This window comes from Balaenoptera ricei, chromosome 18, assembly GCF_028023285.1.
Source record: "Balaenoptera ricei isolate mBalRic1 chromosome 18, mBalRic1.hap2, whole genome shotgun sequence".
Lineage (NCBI taxonomy): Eukaryota > Metazoa > Chordata > Mammalia > Artiodactyla > Balaenopteridae > Balaenoptera > Balaenoptera ricei.
In genome coordinates, this window is record NC_082656.1 from 18139629 (window position 1) to 18158485 (window position 18857).

The 18857-nt window shown below is 37.3% G+C and overlaps 1 protein-coding gene across 2 annotated transcripts; it reads left to right on the forward strand.

The window, feature by feature from the left end:
* The first annotated feature begins 324 nt into the window (after nt 1-324).
* On the forward strand, nt 325-18470 carry SPRYD7 (SPRY domain containing 7). Of its 2 annotated transcripts, XR_009498765.1 has the most exons (6): nt 325-633; nt 5748-5864; nt 8058-8224; nt 12538-12640; nt 15937-16673; nt 18053-18470. XR_009498765.1 is itself a non-coding variant. In XM_059903078.1 (5 exons), the coding sequence occupies exons 1-5, from the start codon at nt 528-530 to the stop codon at nt 16032-16034; spliced, it is 591 nt and encodes a 196-aa protein (XP_059759061.1). In that variant the 5' UTR covers nt 325-527; the 3' UTR covers nt 16035-18470. The 2 variants fall into 2 exon arrangements, 1 of the variants encoding a protein (XP_059759061.1); XM_059903078.1 differs by having other exon boundaries at nt 15937-18470.
* Nucleotides 18471-18857: the final 387 nt, after the last annotated feature.

The following is an 18857-nucleotide window of genomic DNA, read 5'->3' on the forward strand; positions in this document are numbered from 1 at the left end:
CCTGGGCGCGCAGGGGAAACTTTGGGGCTCTTCTAAATCAGCTCCCACTCCCCCAGCCAGATTTGCCTCTGTCAACTCATCCCTAAAAATAACGTCAAGTGGGGGACACAGTTTTAAGAATACAGCACCCGAAGACCCCTGAGCTTCTGTAGAGACCAGACAAGCTCGCGCAGCCGTCAATATCGGGACACAGACGGGGAGACCCGAAAGGAAAAAGTCTCCCGCGCGCAGGCGCACGCCGTCCCCCGCCCGTCCGGCACGCGCTCCGCCTCGCCTCGCCACTAGCCCCGCCCCCGTCTCGGCCCCGCCCCTCCAGCCGGTCCTCCGTATCTTCCGCCTAGGCTGGCTTCGCCTCAGCCTACGCTGCGCCTTCCCGGCCTGCGGCGTCGCGGTACCGGCCTCCGCGCTCCACCCAGACGCCCTCCGGCGCTCGGGAGGGGGCGGGAGGCGGAGCAGAGGGTAGGGGGTGGTGCCGCCGCGGTCTAGGCGCGGCAGGCGGTGGCGGCGGCGTCGGAGGTCCCTGAGATATGGCCGCCTCGGTGTTCTGCTGCCTGCGGTGCTGCAGAGATGGCGGGACGGGCCACATCCCTCTGAAGGAGATGCCGGCCGTGCAGCTGGACACGCAGCACATGGGTAAGGGCTCTCCCTTCCCCAGACCCAACGGCCCACCCCGGGTCGGGCGCGGCTGGTCGGGGTCAGCCTGGAGTCACGAGGACCGCACGCTGCCGGGCCCCGCCGGGCTCCGCCCCCTGTCCCTCACCCTGTGACGCTGCCCTCGACCCGGTTTGGCCTCGCGGGTCTCCTCCAGACTCCGGCCGACCCCGCCTCGGCCCGGCTCTGCGTTCAGAGCGGCGCAGCCCTGTCAGCTCTTGTGTTGGGACGATGGGTGTGTGGACCTACCCGTTTCCACAGCAGTGTCCTCCCGGCTGCCGCCTCCTGGGACTCGTAAGACGTCACCTTCGAGGGGAGTGGGGAGGACTCCGTGCTCCTCCTACGGTGCTCCACCGCCGAGCTCCATCCAGTCCCACACATTTTCAGAAAGCTTTCGCTGTCCTCGGCTCCTTCCTCTGCCCTGAGAGCTTTCTCTTAGCCCATCATTTATCGGTTGTTTTATTGGAAATGATTTTCCTCTCACCTCCTAAAGTCAAAACAAGGCAAGTTGCAGAAGCCTGAAGCCACCGCTCAGGTCAGAACCTGTCATTTCAACGAAAACCTCCCACTGTCCGACTCCTGTTAGTCATGCCTAGAGGTATTGTAATTTCTCCTGACCGGCCTCTTCCCAGCAGGTCAGGCTATTGCAGAAATAAAACAGCGCTTTGCTTCTTCGCATCTATGTTTTTTCCTTCCAATGTCGAATGAGCTTACAGCTTCTCTCCTAACGTTCTTCTCCTCCCCTCTGTACCCTCTTTCACCACCTTATTACTTCTGTTCTTAGACTTGTCCCATGTAGTTCCGTGCTTCTGGAATATGGTTCTAGAAGGAGAGATTTCCCACTATAATTATTTCAGAGTACTGTCTTTTTTGCAGATAATTCTCTTCAAAGTATACATCTGCACTTTCAGTTTTTCCCACATCTCTCTTTGGCTAAAGGACAGTGCATTGAAATAACAAAGGGAATTCTTAATATTTATAGCAAAACCCTCTCCCGCCCAGATTCTTTATAATTCTGGAAATACTCTGCTCATTATATGTCTATAGCATGTACTAAATCACAAATGTGATGACTGTTTACCACTTGGTATGTGGGTATTTTAATTCTTAGATTTCCCAAGTATAATATAGAACCCTGATACATAAATATATATGTATGTGTATCTCTTTATTTCTTATTCATCATCATTTATAGACAGATGTTCAAATTCTATAATTTCCCTCAGAAAATGTTTCCATTTCATTTATTCATTCACCCAGCTGATATTTATTGACTGATGTTACGCGGTAGGCATTGTTTTAGATGCTAGGAACACAGTAAAGGAAAACCACACGTAGTTCCTAGAGCGTGTGGTCAGCTTTAGCTCTTTCTATCTCTACTGCCAAACTCCTGAATTACTACAATCTGCTCTTTAAAGGATTCCTTTTCTCTGGTCTCTTCTTCCACGAAGAACCGGTCACTTGTACTCATTCCACTATGTTCTCCTTTTTCCAAAGCTGCCCAGCATCTTTCAGTAGAGTAATGTCATCCCTCATTACTTTCTGCATGGAAACTTTTCTTAACCTGTCTTCCAGTAAATTCAAATTCTTCAATCACAGAAGAAGCATGATTTTAGAAAGCAAATAATTTGAGGAGAGGCTCATCAAGTTAGGAACAGGTTTCAAGCATCAGTTGATCTTAAGTTGAAATATGAGAAGCACACTGAGTGAATATGCCTGTATTTGGATATGTGAAAGGCTGTATTAGGTCACCTAAAGAATGTGATTGCGGTTTTTTGTTTAGAAAATAGTCTGTACATGTAATATGCAAATGAATGTTGTCTCTTTCAAAGTTGTCACTTATTTTGGTGATGCTGCATCACTTAAAACTATTTGGAATTCCTCTTGGGATTTTCTGTGGAGTAGTTTTTATAAATATCTTCATTTTTACCACAACCTCCGTATTTAATTGTGAATTGACTTTTTAGAAATGAATGTCTTCCAAGGTAGCTACTTTGAAAGGGATGCCATTCATTTGGAAATGTCTAATGTTTTTTTAAAAAATACACTTTGGCTATGTTTATATGTGTTCTGGCTATACTCAAATTTGCCTTGGCTTTCTAAACAATCTTGATAATTAATGAAACTGTACAAATCACATAGATCCAAATATAAGATATCTTTGTACTTAAAAAAGAGAAATGGAATAAGCTTAAGATAATTCCCCAGTGGTTCACAAACACTCTAGAATGTTTTGTGAATATATCCATCTTTCTGTATAAAACTTCTCAGTACCTAGCAGAATGCCTTGGAGATAAGAAATGAGGTTGAAGTAAGAGAATAATAGCATATTCAGAGTTGGTTCTGTGGTTCCAACTCAGAGTTTTGTATGAGAACCAAAAGGTATTGCTGGGTTTGAAAAAAAAAATACCATTTATTTGCATAGTTCTTTGAAATGTTTTTCACTTAGGATGCTTTCAGTTACAAGCCGTAAAATCTGCAACTCAAAATAGTTGAAACAATGAAGGAAATTTATTGGTTCATGTAAATTTAAAAGTACAAAAACAGCACTATCTTCAGGAAGACTCAGTGCTGCTAAGGACTGAGCTTCTTTTCCTCTCTTTCCTCTGTCTTCTGCTGCTTCTTCCTGAAGGCTGGCATCCATGATAACTTGCAGCCTCTCCCTGGGCTGTAGGCTTCCTCATTCAGATCCAGCAAGAATGAGAGAATCTTTATCCCTTCATTCTCTCTGCAAAAGTCCTGAGACTATCTCTGATGGTAGTGGCTTAGGTCATATAACCGTTTTTCACTCAGTCACTGTGGCCAGGAAATGTGGAATGCACTGATTGACTTAACCTAGGTCAAAGCTGTACCCCTGAAACCAGAGATTGAGTCAGCTTCCTTGGAACTGTTTTGATCTCCAGAGGGAAGTCTGTTGGCAAAGGGAAAACAGATGCTACATGTCCACTACACAGTACTTAGCAGAGTGTATTCATTCATTTCTGTATCAGTCATTTGTCGAGCGTCTGCTGGATGCCAAGCACTCCATGGTCTTCGCCATCAAGGAGGAGCTGGGCCCTGGATGTTCTCCAGTTGAAACTGCTGAGGTATATGGGGCAGCAGGATGTAAATTATGTATAGAGACACTTTACCAGAATTTGCGGTTTAACATTTGTCATTAGAAAAAAAAATGGATGCTAATAAATTTTTAATAATCATATAATAGGATCTTAGTTTTACCTTAAATAAGAGAGTGTCTTTCTTAAATCAACCAGTTTAGAATTGTGATAAAATCTGAAAATTTGGTATTTCTCTTATGTATTTGTCCCAAATAATTTTTTAAGTATGAATTCAACACTGAGTTAATGAGAGACCTGCCTCCCTGTTCATACCTTTTGTTACTATGTTCTAGTTTTATTTAACCCCCTCTGGAGGAGTTCCCTACAGTTCTCACAGCCAGATCTGCTTGGCTTGTACACTTATTACCAGAAAAGTCGTACTGGTTACAGATCTTGGGAATCACATGCCTCAATGTTACGGGATATTTCTTACGTTTTAGAATTTTGTTAACTTTCTTCATGTTCTCTGATAAGCTTTCCTAAATCAATATTTGGAAAAGAATTGGTATTGGAGTCACCTTATCAAGAGACTTTCTCACTCTCATTTATCAAATGTTATTTGAACTAAAAATTTCCATGAAAATACAGTGCATTTAATGATGTTAAAATCTTGTTTACATATTTGCAATATGATTGACAGCAGCTATCTTACAAACATTTTTAAAATCCTAAAATTAGCGTTTTTCCATGACAGCTATTTCTTTATTTTTGACTGCATTGGGTCTTCATTGCTGGGCGCGGGCTTTCTTTAGTTGTGGCGAGCAGGGGCTACTTTTCGTTGTGGTGCACGGGCTTCTCGTTGCAGCGGCTTCTCGTTGTGGAGCACAGGCTCTAGGCACACGGGCTCAGTAGCTGTGGCTCACGGACTCTAGAGCGCAGGCTCAGTAGTTGTGGCTCACGGTCTTAGCTGCTCCGTGGCATGTAGGATCTTCCCGGACCAGGGCTCGAACCCGTGTCTCCTGCATTGGCAGGCAGGTTCTTAACCACTGCGCCACCAGGGAAGCCCCATTTTTTTTTTCTTTTGGCTTCGTTGGGTCTTCGTTGCTGCGCGCGGGCTTTCTCTAGTTGCGGTGAGCGGGGGCTGCTCTTCATTGTGGTGCACGGGCTTCTCATTGTGGTGGCTTCTCTTGTTGCGGAGCACGGAATCTAGGTACGTGGGCTTCAGTAGTTGTGGCACACGGGCTTCAGTAGTTGTGGCTCTTGGGCTTCAGAGTGCACGCTCTGTAGTTGTGCACAGGCTTAGTTGCTCCGCGGCATGTGGGATCTTCCCGGACCAGGGATCGAGCCCGTGTCCCCTGCATTGGCAGGCAGATTCTCAACCACTGCGCCACCAGGGAAGCCTCGTGTCAGCTATTTCAAGAACATAGATGTATGTTCCTTTCCGTGTTCCATTCATCTTCAGTTCTTACTTGACCAATGCACTAGTATAGGACCTTGTACCTAGTAGACATTCAGTCAGTTTTTAGCAGATTGATTTGTTTAGATTGAACTGAAAATGGTACTAATTTGCCAGTTTCTTTTAAGTGTTTATGTTTTTATTTAAATCAAGATATTTATGAAATCATCAGATTGATTCATTGGCTAAAATTTTAAAAGTCTGCTTCTGGGAGTTCCCTGGTGGCCTAGTGGTTAGGATTCTGGGCTTTCACTGCCATGGTCCGGGGTTCAGGGAACTGAGATCCCGCAAGCCACGTGGCGCAGCCAAAAAAAAAAAAAGTCTACTTCTACCTTAAAAGTGTTTTAAATATTCAGTATAATTCAGAATTACTGTTTATTTGAAACTGCCTAATTAAACAAGATTTCTAGCCACAAATTAATGTTCTCCCAGGAAAAAAGTAAATTAAATATTTTAAATAATTTATCAATATTTTTATATTTCAAAGTATATATAGTCTCCCTATTTTTTGGAGACCAAGAGTTAAAAGTGAAACAAATTAACCTTGATTGTTGGATAAGAGAATACAAAACTTTACACAGTGTCTATATTCTTTTGTTTAGGAACGGATGTTGTCATTGTAAAAAATGGAAGAAGAATATGTGGAACAGGAGGTTGTTTAGCCAGTGCACCTTTACATCAAAACAAAAGCTACTTTGAATTCAAAATCCAGTCCACAGGTTGGTATAATGGTACTTGACTATTAAAAGTCCTAATTATTCTAAATATGAGGAGTAATTTTCAATATATGAAAAAGATTAATGAGGTAATTAAAAAAACACTAAACGCTTACTTAGAAGGCCTTTTTCTTCCACATCTTATTGTGGATCCTGGTTTAATTAGTCAATTTTGTTATATTAGGTTCAGTTTTCTCATCTATAAAATGGATTACAGGAGCTGCCCTTCCTGCTTCACATGAGCTATATGTATGCAAGCGTTTTAAAGACAGGACATACTGGTTCAGTTTAAGGCACAAGCATTATTATTAATATGGTTAATTATTAGTGGCAGCTAGATAAACCATTTCATTTGGTCAAGCATATAAGGTGTAGACTCTTGCTGTTTTATCTTAGGATAAAATTAATCTTATGACCCTGAGTTTTTCTCTTAACTCTTGTTAAGATTCCCTGATTCAATGTCTTCTGAAGCAATTGGCAGATTTAGAATTCTGATAGAAGTCTAAAGTCTCTTTAAAAATATATGAATCTGTACACCTGAAACTAACACAATATTGTAAATCAACTATACTTCAATTAAATTTTTTTTAATTTATTTTAATTCTGAAGTTTCTTGAGTTGTATAGCAATTCTACATGAGTATTATGATAGTTATTAATTAGTTAACTTGTGGCAGTGTTGAATATGGGGAAATTTTTTTAAGGCTTTATTATAAAGAAATGTCTAGTGAAACATGGCATGAGTAATATACGTACAGAATAGGAAATCTAGAGTGGAGTATATTAATTCTGCTCCTACTCTTACTTGAATGACATAAAATATTCCTCTGGGGCTTGTTTTTTAAATTCATTTTAAATACTGATTTTTCTTAAGTGTGTGAAATAAATTTGAATCTGTCCTCCATTCCATTCTTTTGTAAGTTAACTCACTGGCTGCAAAATGTCTCTGGTTACTGTAATCTTCTCAAGTATAACATACCTTTTCTCAAGAGAAGCGAGTAGTTCCTTGAGCCTGAAATGTAATACAAATTTTTATGTGGATTTTCTATAAAGGGTGCTATCCTCAATAATATCTCTAGAATAAGTGCATTATTGGAGTTTGTAGCATTGTTCCCTCAATGAAAGCTTCAGGCAGTTGTGCCCAAGTGTATCACAGTGTGCACAGTTCTTTAGGAGTAAGGGGACTCTGTAACCCTGTGCAGAACTGTTGTCCCATGAAATTAGTATTATCACCTGCTGTCACTCTTGTCCCACCTTGGAGGATAAATTATATAATCAAATTATTTAGGAGGCCAAGGCAGTGAAGTCCAGGCATGCAGCTTTCTGATGGTCTCACTCAATCCAGGAAAACTGATTGATTGACAACATGGTCTTCAAACATTCTTTGATCTATAGAATTTCTCCTACCTGATTTTGATAAAAACTGAGAAGGAAACAGTTTGAGATGTAACCAGGGGCTGTAGGTATTCTGTTAGATTAAGAAGAGAGCTGCTTGCTTTAAAAGTCAATTTAGACCAAAAGGTTTTAAACTCATGGACTTAAGGTATTGGATAAGAAAATCATTTTACACTTTATCATTATTTTTCTCCTCTCCATGGTACTGACCGGGTCATATATTATTTGTCACATATTATAGATGCAAAAAGTAAAGACAGTAAATTCCTGCTTCTCAAAGGTGGTGCTTGAAATAGAACCCCAGGCCATTTAAATTCATTGTGTAGCTTTTAATAGTATTTTTAGAGAATAATAATAATAATAATGACAATAGCTAGTATCTTTTAAAAATACTCCCTCTGTGCTTTACTTACCCATTTTTTTTTTAATACTTACACTGTTCCAAGTGCTTCACTTGGATGATCTTGCTGTATCTTCTAATAACTTTAAGAGGTGAGTACTGTTAGAATCCATAGTTCACAGGTGAGGAAGCGGAGAGAGGTTAAGTAACTTGCCCAAGATGACATAGCAAAGTCAGAATTTAAACCTAGGCAGTACAACTCCAGGGCCCACTCGCTTATCTCCCAGGCTGTACTACATCTGCAAGAGAACATGGTATAGTTTGCAAACTACTTTTAAAAGAATTTTTTTAAAGATTAACAAAAAAATAGTTTAGTGATAATACGCCACTTTCTTTAAAAACAACTCCTTTCATATTTGTATTCTGCAGATTTGGGGAGCATTTAAACTATTATATTTTTAGGAATCTGGGGTATTGGCGTTGCAACTCAGAAAGTTAACTTGAATCAGATCCCTCTTGGCCGAGATGTGCACAGTCTGGTGATGAGAAATGATGGCGCTCTATATCACAACAACGAGGAGAAAAATAGGCTGCCAGCAAACAACCTTCCACAGGAGGGAGACGTGGTGGTGAGTTTTCTTGTGGAGTTGTTTTCCACTGTAAATTATTAAACTTGAACTGCTTTTAGTATTTCTAGTTTTGCCTCTGAGTTTGTGGTTTGAATTCCAAAGCACCAGAATTGGATCTAATGAGGTAGTACATTTTCCAAAGAGAGCACTTGATGTAGATACTGCTGCCTTACCTAACTGCCTTCTCCTTTCTAGAGCTGCCACTGGCCAGGAAAATAAGCGTGAACCCTTATTTCCATTTAAGGGAGAGTTGATGACAGGTTGACTGCTGATCATTTCCTGCTTCTCTCACATAAAAGAAATCTTGGCCCACAATTTTAAAAGTTTGCTAACCCTTATATTAGAAAATATTAGGTATTTTTGCAGCTGGAGATCTCTTAGAGAAAAATTTGACATTTATTGCTTAATTTGTTATGAACTTCTGTTAAAGAAGTACAGCATTTTATCAGGAGCGTTGGTCCTCGTTAAACATAACCTTATTAAACTTCCTTCACTCTCAGAACTCTTCAAAAAACTGACTCAATATTCTAAGGCTTGATTGTAGAAAACATTTTTTGGAAAGCAGGGGATAGAAGGAGTTACATATTATTGACTTCTCTGTTTTTATTCCCAACTAGATATATTTAAGTCTCTACCAAAGCCACCCTATTGAAAATGTAATCCAAAGATCCCTTTCTGTCTTTTTCCAGATACTTCCTCTCAAACAGTGTTGTCCAAGAACCTTACACACTGAGTTCAGGCCATTAGCTATTGACTGAGAACAGAATTCTTGGGTCTCCTTACGCAGAGCCTTGGGTTCCTGGCTCTCATACCAAGTTGAAAGGAATCTGTAAATAATTAGAGTTTCTAATAATAAGATAAAACAGACAAGGTAAATCCAGGTTATTAAATTAAAGAAGTATACAGTATTTTGAAGAGAGTGAAGGAAGATGTGGAAATGAAGATTTTTAATTTTGGTCTGATCTTTTATGCAATTTAAAAAATGTGAAGAAGAGTCTTTAAATAGGTAAATTATTGAAAGTATGTTTTTCCTAAATTAACTAAAGGAAACTAAAGGCATAAACCATTTTTAAAATCTGCTTTTCCTTGTTCTTCCTTTCGAATAGTTGCTTCTGTGTTTGTAGGTCATTGCCAGATGCCCATAATGTAGAACACCCTTATTCAAATGGTTATTTCATGGAAGAGAATCTTGAAGTCAAGTTGTTGCCATCAACCTGTTTATACTAAAAACTGAAATTCAAACATAAGAAAGGTTAATCAGTAACAAATGTTTTTTTTTGTTGATCTGCTGAACTTCTGTGTGTTATTCTTGCCTTCCTGTCTCATTCCCTGAGGTGACTGATACCTCAAATTGACAGATTTAAGAATGTCATTTTTAGTCTGTCAGCATTATTAAATTAGACTTTGAGGGACTTCCCTGATGGCGCAGTGGTTAAGAATCCGCCTGCCAATGCAGGGGACACGGGTTCGATCCCTGGTGCAGGAAGATCCCACATGCTGCGGAGCAACTGAGCCCGTGCGCCACAACTACTGAACCTGTGCTCTAGAGCCCGCGAGCCACAACTGCTGAGCCTGCGTGCTACAGCTACTGAAGCCTGTGCACCTAGAGCCCGTGCTCTGCAACAAGAGAAGCCACTGCAATGAGAAGCCCACACACTGCAACAAAGAGTAGCCCCCGCTCGCCACAACTAGAGAAAGCCCACGCAGAACAATGAAGACCCAACACAGCCAAAAATTAAAATAAATAAATAAATTAGACTTCGAGTTTTTATGCCCATTCTGATAAAAGGAGGACTCAAAAAGATGAAATATAAGCAGAACCCTGAAAAGTAAAACATTATCTTACTCTATTAACTTTATCTTCCTAGTTTAAACATTTGAGAACAAATTTCACTAAATTACTGACAATAGCATAGGAAAAGAGGAATGAATTATAAGACAGGAAAAACATTCACATATGTGTAGAATTTCAGTCATATACCATTCTCTCAGGAGAATCAAGAAAAACAAGCTTTCAACATCTAACCAAATGATTGTATTTATACAGTAATCATACAGTACCAACAGGGCCTACTACAGCACCAGGGAGGCATTCCTAAAACAGCTTATGCTTATTTTTTCCTTTTATATATAGTATTGAAAAGTGCAGATTACATTTTAAAATTGCAGTTTTCAGTTTAATTTCAGAGAAGTTTCATAAACATTCTGTGTAACAATAATAATAATAGCAAACACTTCTCTAGCATCTATTATGGGCCAGAACGGCTTTAAGTGCCTGGCAGGGATTAAATTGTTTAATCCTCTTAATGACCCTGTGAAATAGGTGGTACTATTATTACCATTTTACAGATTAAAAGTTAAGTAATAACTTCTTATTTGGAGTGATGTCAGGCAGTCTAATTTCAGAGTCGCTTCACCAAACCTGCAAATAATTATTGATAAATCCTTAGAACGCATCACATTTCTCGGTATCATTATGAGAGAATCAAACCTAGTTTCTAGAGCATATAAAAAGACAGATTAAGGGACTTCCCTGGCGGTCCAGTGGTTAGGACTCAGCGCTTCCACTGCAGGGGGCATGGGTTCGATCCCTGGTCGGGGAACTAAGATCCCTCATGCACTTGGTACAGCCAAAAAAAAAAAAAGACAGAGTAAGTTAGAAAATACTTGAACTTAAACTCTGCTGCTGGAGGGCGGAGGTTCTCACATCCTTCCTCGCTTTTTTCTTGGGTGTTGGTGCTGGAGGGCGGGGTTGAAAATTTGCTTGCTTGCAGTAGGTGATGCTGCCACCAGGTGGGGAAGGGTGCCCAGACTACAGCCTGCTGATCTGAACTGCTGGATTCCCGGTAATCCCGTAAAGAGAGTAACACACTGCTTTTTATGTAATCATGTTATTTATTTATTTTTGTAATCATGTTTTTTTAATGAAAACAGACTTCTTCATTAAAAAAGCTAATCCTAGCCATCACTTAGCTTTATTATTTAAGTACGTAAACTGAAATGAAACAAAAGCAGCGTTTATCTTTCTGTGTTTAGTCTAACCCTGGCTTTGCTAAGATTTGAGGAGAATCTTTTATAGCGCTTAACACATTGACTCATCTGGGCCTTTGCTGTCTTAACTGGAAAGTGAGGGAGTTAAGACTAGATCATCTGTAAGATCTTTTTCTGCCTTTAAAAGCTTGTAGGTTCATATAATTTATCCACAGTCAGAAATCCCTGAAGTGGTTGCTTCTTGGACTGTGATGGTTTCTATCGAAAGGTCTCCACTGTCTATTCTTAATTCTTCAAAGTAAAGCTCTCTTTTTGTCATCAGTTAGTAAATATTGTACAAAGTCTTAAAGAGAGTTTTAAAAGTTCTTAAAAGTTTTGAAGTTTTGAATTGCATGGCAATTAAGAATAAGTTTTCCGAAGCCATACTGCATGAGGTTAAATCCCAGCTCTGCCACTTCCTAACTGTGCAAACTCAGGTAAATTATTTAACCTCTCTGTGCTTTAGCTACCTCATCTGTAAAATGGGGATAATAAAAATACCTATCTTACAAGGATTAATGAGTAAATATGAAGTGCCTAGAATAGTGTTTGGTACATAATACAGATTATTTGTTTTCCAGCATTTTAATAATAATAATTATTATTGTGATTTTTGTACCATTAATAATGTACAAAGTAATATATTTTTATTCTGTTGTCTTTTTAAAGTCTTTTGAGCTGTTGTTTTTCTGTTTTTCAACTTGATACTAATTACCACTTATATGCAGTTGTAAATACCCACTTTACCTTGGTAATTCACTTGACATATTTGAAGCCAAGGTAAAGAGACACAGAAATATATCATTTCTTTTTGGAAATATGTTGTATAAAGACAATTCATCACAATTGAAAGCAGTGACAGGTAATAATCCCTAATGGTGAAAACTTCACTGTTTTCCTCCCTTGAGATCAAATTCTATATATAAAGAACAGTGTTTTCTATATGAGTTTAAAAGGTCTCTCTGCTTACAGTATATAGTGCTTATATCATCTTAATATTCAAAATATAAAATCCAGATTATCTGAATATAATACTAGGATTTAGTTTTACCTTTAATGTGGACTCTTGGGATTTTACCTTTTTCCCCCCACATAATCACCACTAATTTTTTTTAGCTCAGTTCAAGTGAATTCTACCTAACTGTAAACCTTAATACAAGCTATTGTGACCTTTTGCTTAGTTTTTTGTGTTTCCATCCTCCCCAATCAGTGCTTTCTGACTGTTCAGGTTTTTATGGAACATGTATATTTTTACCCTTTTTAATATTTACTTTGCTTCCTAGGGTATTACATATGACCATGTAGAATTAAATGTATATTTGAATGGGAAAAACATGCATTGTCCAGCATCAGGTATACGAGGGACAGTGTATCCAGTTGTTTATGGTAAGCTAAAATATTTCTAAACATTATTAGATACACGTTAACTTTTGCTTGGCATTTTCATTAACTTTATAGCTGTCATTCAGAAGGCTGGACAAGTTAATAAGGACCTCTGTAGTGTACTCAGTAGGTTATCACAATCCCACTTGGCAGGACTAAGGAAAGTTTTTATTCCCCATATATTTAAAAAACAAACTTGCTAAATACAATGATTATACTTAAATATGCAATAACCATATTCCCTTTTAGATCATATAGTCTTATATTCTAGAAAGTTCCAAAAAGCTTTACGGAATTTACAAAAAGATATTTCTGCCAGTTGTTAGAGAGGGTTAGATGGCCAGGAAATGTTATTGTAAAGAATATTTTGGAAATAGGGATGGGAATTTCATGTAGATTGAGCATTGGTTTCCTTTATAAAATTACCTAAATGTTAAAACTCTTCTGAGACAAATAGTGACTTAGAATGGTTTCATATTGATTGTTTTGCTTTTGATAGCCATGTATGTGTGAGTACTATAGTTCCTGTACAAGTGTATCCCTCCAAGAATTGGGTTACTTAGAGATGACTCTGTACCAGTTAGTTACTTTAATTTTATTACAGAAAATTTCAAACATGTATAGAAGTAAAGAGAATAGAATAATGAACTTTCATGTACCCATCACTCAGCTTCAAACAATTATCAACTAGTAGCCAATCACGTTTCATCTCCTCCCTGCAGTCCTCCTGTTCTTCATCTCCCCCTCCTTGTAGTATTTTGAGGCAAATGCCAGACATTATACCAATTTATTCTTAACTATTTTATATGTATCTCTAAAAAATAAGGTATCTCTCTATAAAAAATATACATAAGCACTGTGCCTTTATCACTCTATTCTTCATTTTTTATGTTATCAACTTTAAATCAACAGGTATATGATTTTTCTGCCTGTGGTTTTAGTTGCTCTAAAAACATTTTCTCATTTAATTACTTTAATCAATTAATCTAAGGATTTGAGCCATAATAAAAGCTAATTGTTAACTTTTTTGTAGTAACTTACTGGAAAAGTAACAGTGTTTGTTCGGGATGGCAGAAAAATATACAGCAACAAATAAAAATATTTAATAATTTGATAACAGTCATAGCCTGTGCTTTATTTTAAGATTTTCATTTATCTTCTTTTTTCCTAAATTGTTACTTTTCAGTGATTTTTGCCTTCTCTATCTTTGCATGTCTTTGCATGTAAAGGTGTATTTTTTAACTTGATATAGGTTAGTTTATTTGCAATATTGGATAAGCCTAAAAGAAATGTATTTACTTAAATACATGGGAATGTAGCTTAATATTCAAAATAGTTTAGTCTGAGAAATGAAATAAATATCAGTAGAATGACTGAGTTATAAATGCATATAGCAAATGAGATTTTTATTCTAAATTGTTTCTTTGATTTGGCATTATTTTTAATGTAATAAAGTTAAAGATAGTAAATTATATATAGTAATGTATTTTATAAATTGAAATTGATAAATCAGTCCAATTAAATCAAATATTTTAGCCAGATACTATCAAAGATAAAAATAAAATTCAAATTCCCTTACCCTTTGTCTTCTATCCCATCCCTAATGCTAGATCCATCCAGTCATTCATTTTGTCAGTTCTTACATTCAACCTATGGAGAGACAACACTGCATAACACTGAAGAAAAGTGTTGTTACGTCTCTGCACGTTCCAGACTTTCATTGTAGTTCTTGAATTCCCTATTCATTCTCCATAGATTGACCTTCCCTTCCACTTTATAGAGAAACAGACCATCAGTGGTAAACTCCAGCTTTCCTCCCCATCCTCCTGAAGCTTTTCTGGATCTACTCCAGTCTTGTCTTCTTCCCATCCCATCTTAGAGGAAGTGGTGCCCTTCATGTTCAAAAAACTGTCTCTGGTCTAGATTTCAAACTCCCCAACTCTGGGACTTTACTGTCATTATTTCGTCTCTGTCTCATGTCATCAACCTCTCTCTTCAATGTCTGTTGAACATTCTGAATCATTCTCATTCCAAAATACCCTCCCTTAAACTCGTACCCTCACCAGTCCTCTGTTTACCCTTCTCTATATGTCTGCATTTCTTATAGAATAGCTTCCGTCACTGTTTATATTGTATCGTTCACCTGTTCTTCAACCGGTGTGGCTGCCTTTACCACCACTTCACTGAAGCCACCCTTGTTAAAATCACTAGTGAGTTCATGAATGTCAAATCCAGTACTTAACTTTTTTTCTGCATTTATTATGAAGTATAAAATACTAATGTGTATTAAACATATATGTGCAGTTTAACAAGTAGCTATAAAGTGAACACCCATATCATCATTATAGTCAAGGTAATGAACATATTCATCACCCCTAAGTTTCCTCCTGCCCCCTTGTAATGCTTTCTACTCACCTCTCCCCACCCACCCCATGCAGCCACTATCTGCTTTCTGTCACTACAGATTATCTTGCATTTTTAGAGTATTATATAAATAGAATCATACAATTTGTATTCTTTTTTTGTCTGGCTACTTTTACTCAGCATAATTATTTTAAGATTTTTCCATGTTGTAGCATGTATCAACAATTCATTGATTTTTATTACCAAGTAGTATAGTTCATTGTGTGGATATATCACAGTTGTTTTTTCCCTTCACCTGTTAATGGCTATTTAGTTGTTTCCAGTTTTTGGCCATTACAAATAAAGGTGCTGTGAACATTCATGTACAAGTCTTTGTGGGGATATATGCATTCATTTCTTGAGTAAATGCTGGTAAAAATATGTAGAAGCTAAATAAGGCCTGCAGTCTAATGAACAGTGTTAGTATCAGTGTTAGTTTTCTGGTTTGGATATTGTACTGTAGTTGTGTAAGATGTTACCACTAGGGGAAGCTGAGTGAAGCGTACACAGGAATTTATGTATTATTTTTGCTACTCTTTGTGAATCTATAATTTTTTTTTAATAAAATATTTTTTGAGAAGTAATTTATCTTAATGTGTAAAATTGAGAAGATACAGGTAGGTAAATAAGGAAAAACTCAAATTACCGATATTTACATCATCTAGAAATAATTATTAATAAAATTTGGTGTATTTCCTTTCAGTGTTCTTGATAGATTTTATTCTTCATTGTGGTTATTTTTACCCAATAGGATCATGTTTTGTAACCTGGATAGCAGATGCGTTTATTCTTCCTGCCTATTAATATTATGGCATTATGAAAACAGTTTATAATTTATGTATTCATTCAAATTAAGGTGTTTGCTTCTAATTTATTTTCTTTTTTTCTATCTCTAGTTGATGACAGTGCAATTTTGGATTGCCAGTTCAGTGAATTTTATCATACTCCTCCACCTGGTTTTGAAAAGATATTATTTGAACAGCAGATCTTCTGAATGTATTTGTTTTTGAAACTTGTATTTCTGCACTGTTAAAAGTGTTTACCATTTAATAAAGCTTTACCTGACCTACAGATGACAATATATCCTTAAAAATATGCTCGTTAATGTTGTCTAAGGAACCAATGTATACAATATACCATCCTGAAGTTGTGATTTAAAATACTTAGGTTTTGTGATAATGAAATCAGCATTTGGGGCAGTTTATTTAATTCTTATTTAAATATAACTGTGGGTTTGATTAACAGTATTAAATGGAAATACGTATATAGATATTTAAAAGGGAATCTTTCTTAAGATAAAATATTTGTTTTGATAGAGATACAGAGTTGGGTGGGGGTTTTTGTCATGCTGAAGTGTAGACCTCATTAACTATTTTAAGTCTGCAGTCCAATAATTTTGTGTCTCAGTGTCTTTTTTATATAGAGTATAACAAGGTGACAAATTTATGTTATTGGCAACTTCATTTCTGGCGATTTATTTACTATAAAATGTACCACTTTTCTTAAAATTTAAATTGCTTATTTTGTTTGTATGTCATTGCTTTTGATTTTCTTTGTGAAAGGAGATAAGTGTCGTAGTAGCTGTCAGAGTATTTTGTTGAAGACCATCATGCTGTGTTACTTCAATACCTGAGTAAGTAGTGGTTGATTGGTGATGTAGTGTACACAGCAGACATTTAGAATAGTATCATGCTTTCAACTTAAGTGGAAATGAGATTATTCTTTTAAGGACTTTTATTTAAATGTGCATTTTTCTGTAAGGAATAATAAAATATTAGTAATTAAGGACTATTCAGTACTATATTAAATACATGTTCTTCCTGTTAATTATACAGTAATTCACTTCACCCTTGATTATTTCAGAAGTTCGGAGATAAGTGAATTCTCTCCACAACCCTGAGCCTTTGCCTAGTTTTCAGGAAGAATCCCTGACCTTTAGATAACACCCTACTAAGCTGAACAAATCACTTTCTATATCTGGTACCGTCTCCTTTCCAGATGGGCATGCAAAGGATGCGTGCGTTTCACTCCTTTACCAACGCGGAGCAGTATGTTGTACTAGAAAAACAGGGCTTTAGAACTGAAGGAGATCTGAATTGTGGTTTTGCCACCTGATCCCATTATCTCTTCAGGCAAGTTCCTCAGTCTTTCTGAGCGCAGGTTCCCCATTTATAAAAGGGATAATCATACCCTTGATAAGATTCTGTAACTCGTTAAATAATATTACATACATAAAACACCTTCGTCATCGTAGGCAATTAATGAACGCAGCTTCTTTGTTGACTGCTCAGTGGTTTTCATAGTGTGGCCTTCAAACCGTCAGCCTCGGCCTCACTTGAGAACTTGTTAGAAATGGACACTCAGGCCCCACCCCCGACCCACTGAATCAGAAACTGCTGGGGATAGCACCCAGGAATCTGTGTTTGAACAAGCCCTTCGGGTGATTCTGATCCACGCGAAAGATTGAGAACCACTGCTCAGGAGAGAGTCCTTTGAGAATGATTGCCTACTCTAAATTTTCAAAGGATTTAAGACTATTTTTGACCCATAGACAAAAGAATTCTGCACAATATTTATTTATTGTTCATTTGATAGACACAAACGTGACAATGTGTTTTGAAATCATAGATATACCTGAGTAACATCTATTTACATAAATCCCAAATTTACCTCTGTAGATACATAGAATTGAACTAACTTTATATCGTTTATGCATTTTTATCTGACTTTCTGGCCTAGTAGTTTTAATTCATAAAGAATATGCTTACTTCGGAAAGAGAATTAATATAACTACTGTTTGCTCTCTTTATAATGTTACCTACCTCTTATTTATTTTTTTAAAAGCCAAACTTTTTTTTTTAATCATCATATTCTTTTCTCAAGACTATCTTTGCTACCTCTAATCATACAGAATAGGTACAATACTAAAAATGGTACATGAGCTATGTCCATGGCAACAGTTTGATGAAGTCTAGATGTGTTTTTAATTTCTAGGTATCTAATTTCTCTTAGGAAAATTACCTATAACCTCAGTCTAATCTTGAGAAAAATCATCAGACAAATTCCAGTAGGGGCGCGTCCTACAAAATACTTGAGCAGTACTCCGAACTGTCAAGGTCATCAAAAACAAGGAAAGTCAGAGACACTGTCACACCCCGGGGAGCCTAAGGGAACACGACAAGTCAATGTAATGTGCGAACCAGGAACAGAAAAAGGACATTAGGTAAAAACTAAGGAAATCTGAATAAACCATGGACTTTAGTTAATAATGTATCAATATGTTTATTAATTATAGCAGATGAACCATAATAATGTAAGATGTTAATAACAGGAGAAACTGGGAGAGGGGATATATAGGAACTCTGTACTATTGTCTCAATTCTTCTGTAAATCTAAACCATTCTAAAAAAATAAAGTCTATTTAAGAAACTATGTTGAGCTAGGAGAAATTTAAAAATAAAGCCTTTCTTGAAGCCAGCAGACCGTTAGTATGATACATACCTATAGCCTAACTATTCAATGATAGCTAAATATAGACATGGATGGGACATAAAACATTCTTGTATTTTAACACACAAAAACCTGCGTTTGTTCCTGGCTGAAGAGATTGTCCACTGTCTTGATTCTGTTTATTGCAAAAATCCATTTGTTCACACTGGTGTAGCTTTTTATACTCACATTGAAAATTAATCAGTGATTTATTATCCATGTTATTATTTCAGTGATTTAAACATTGCAAGGGATTTGCAGTGTTAGATATGTGAAACAATGAAAATCTCATAAATAATAAATTTACATTATTAAAAACCAGAAAAAG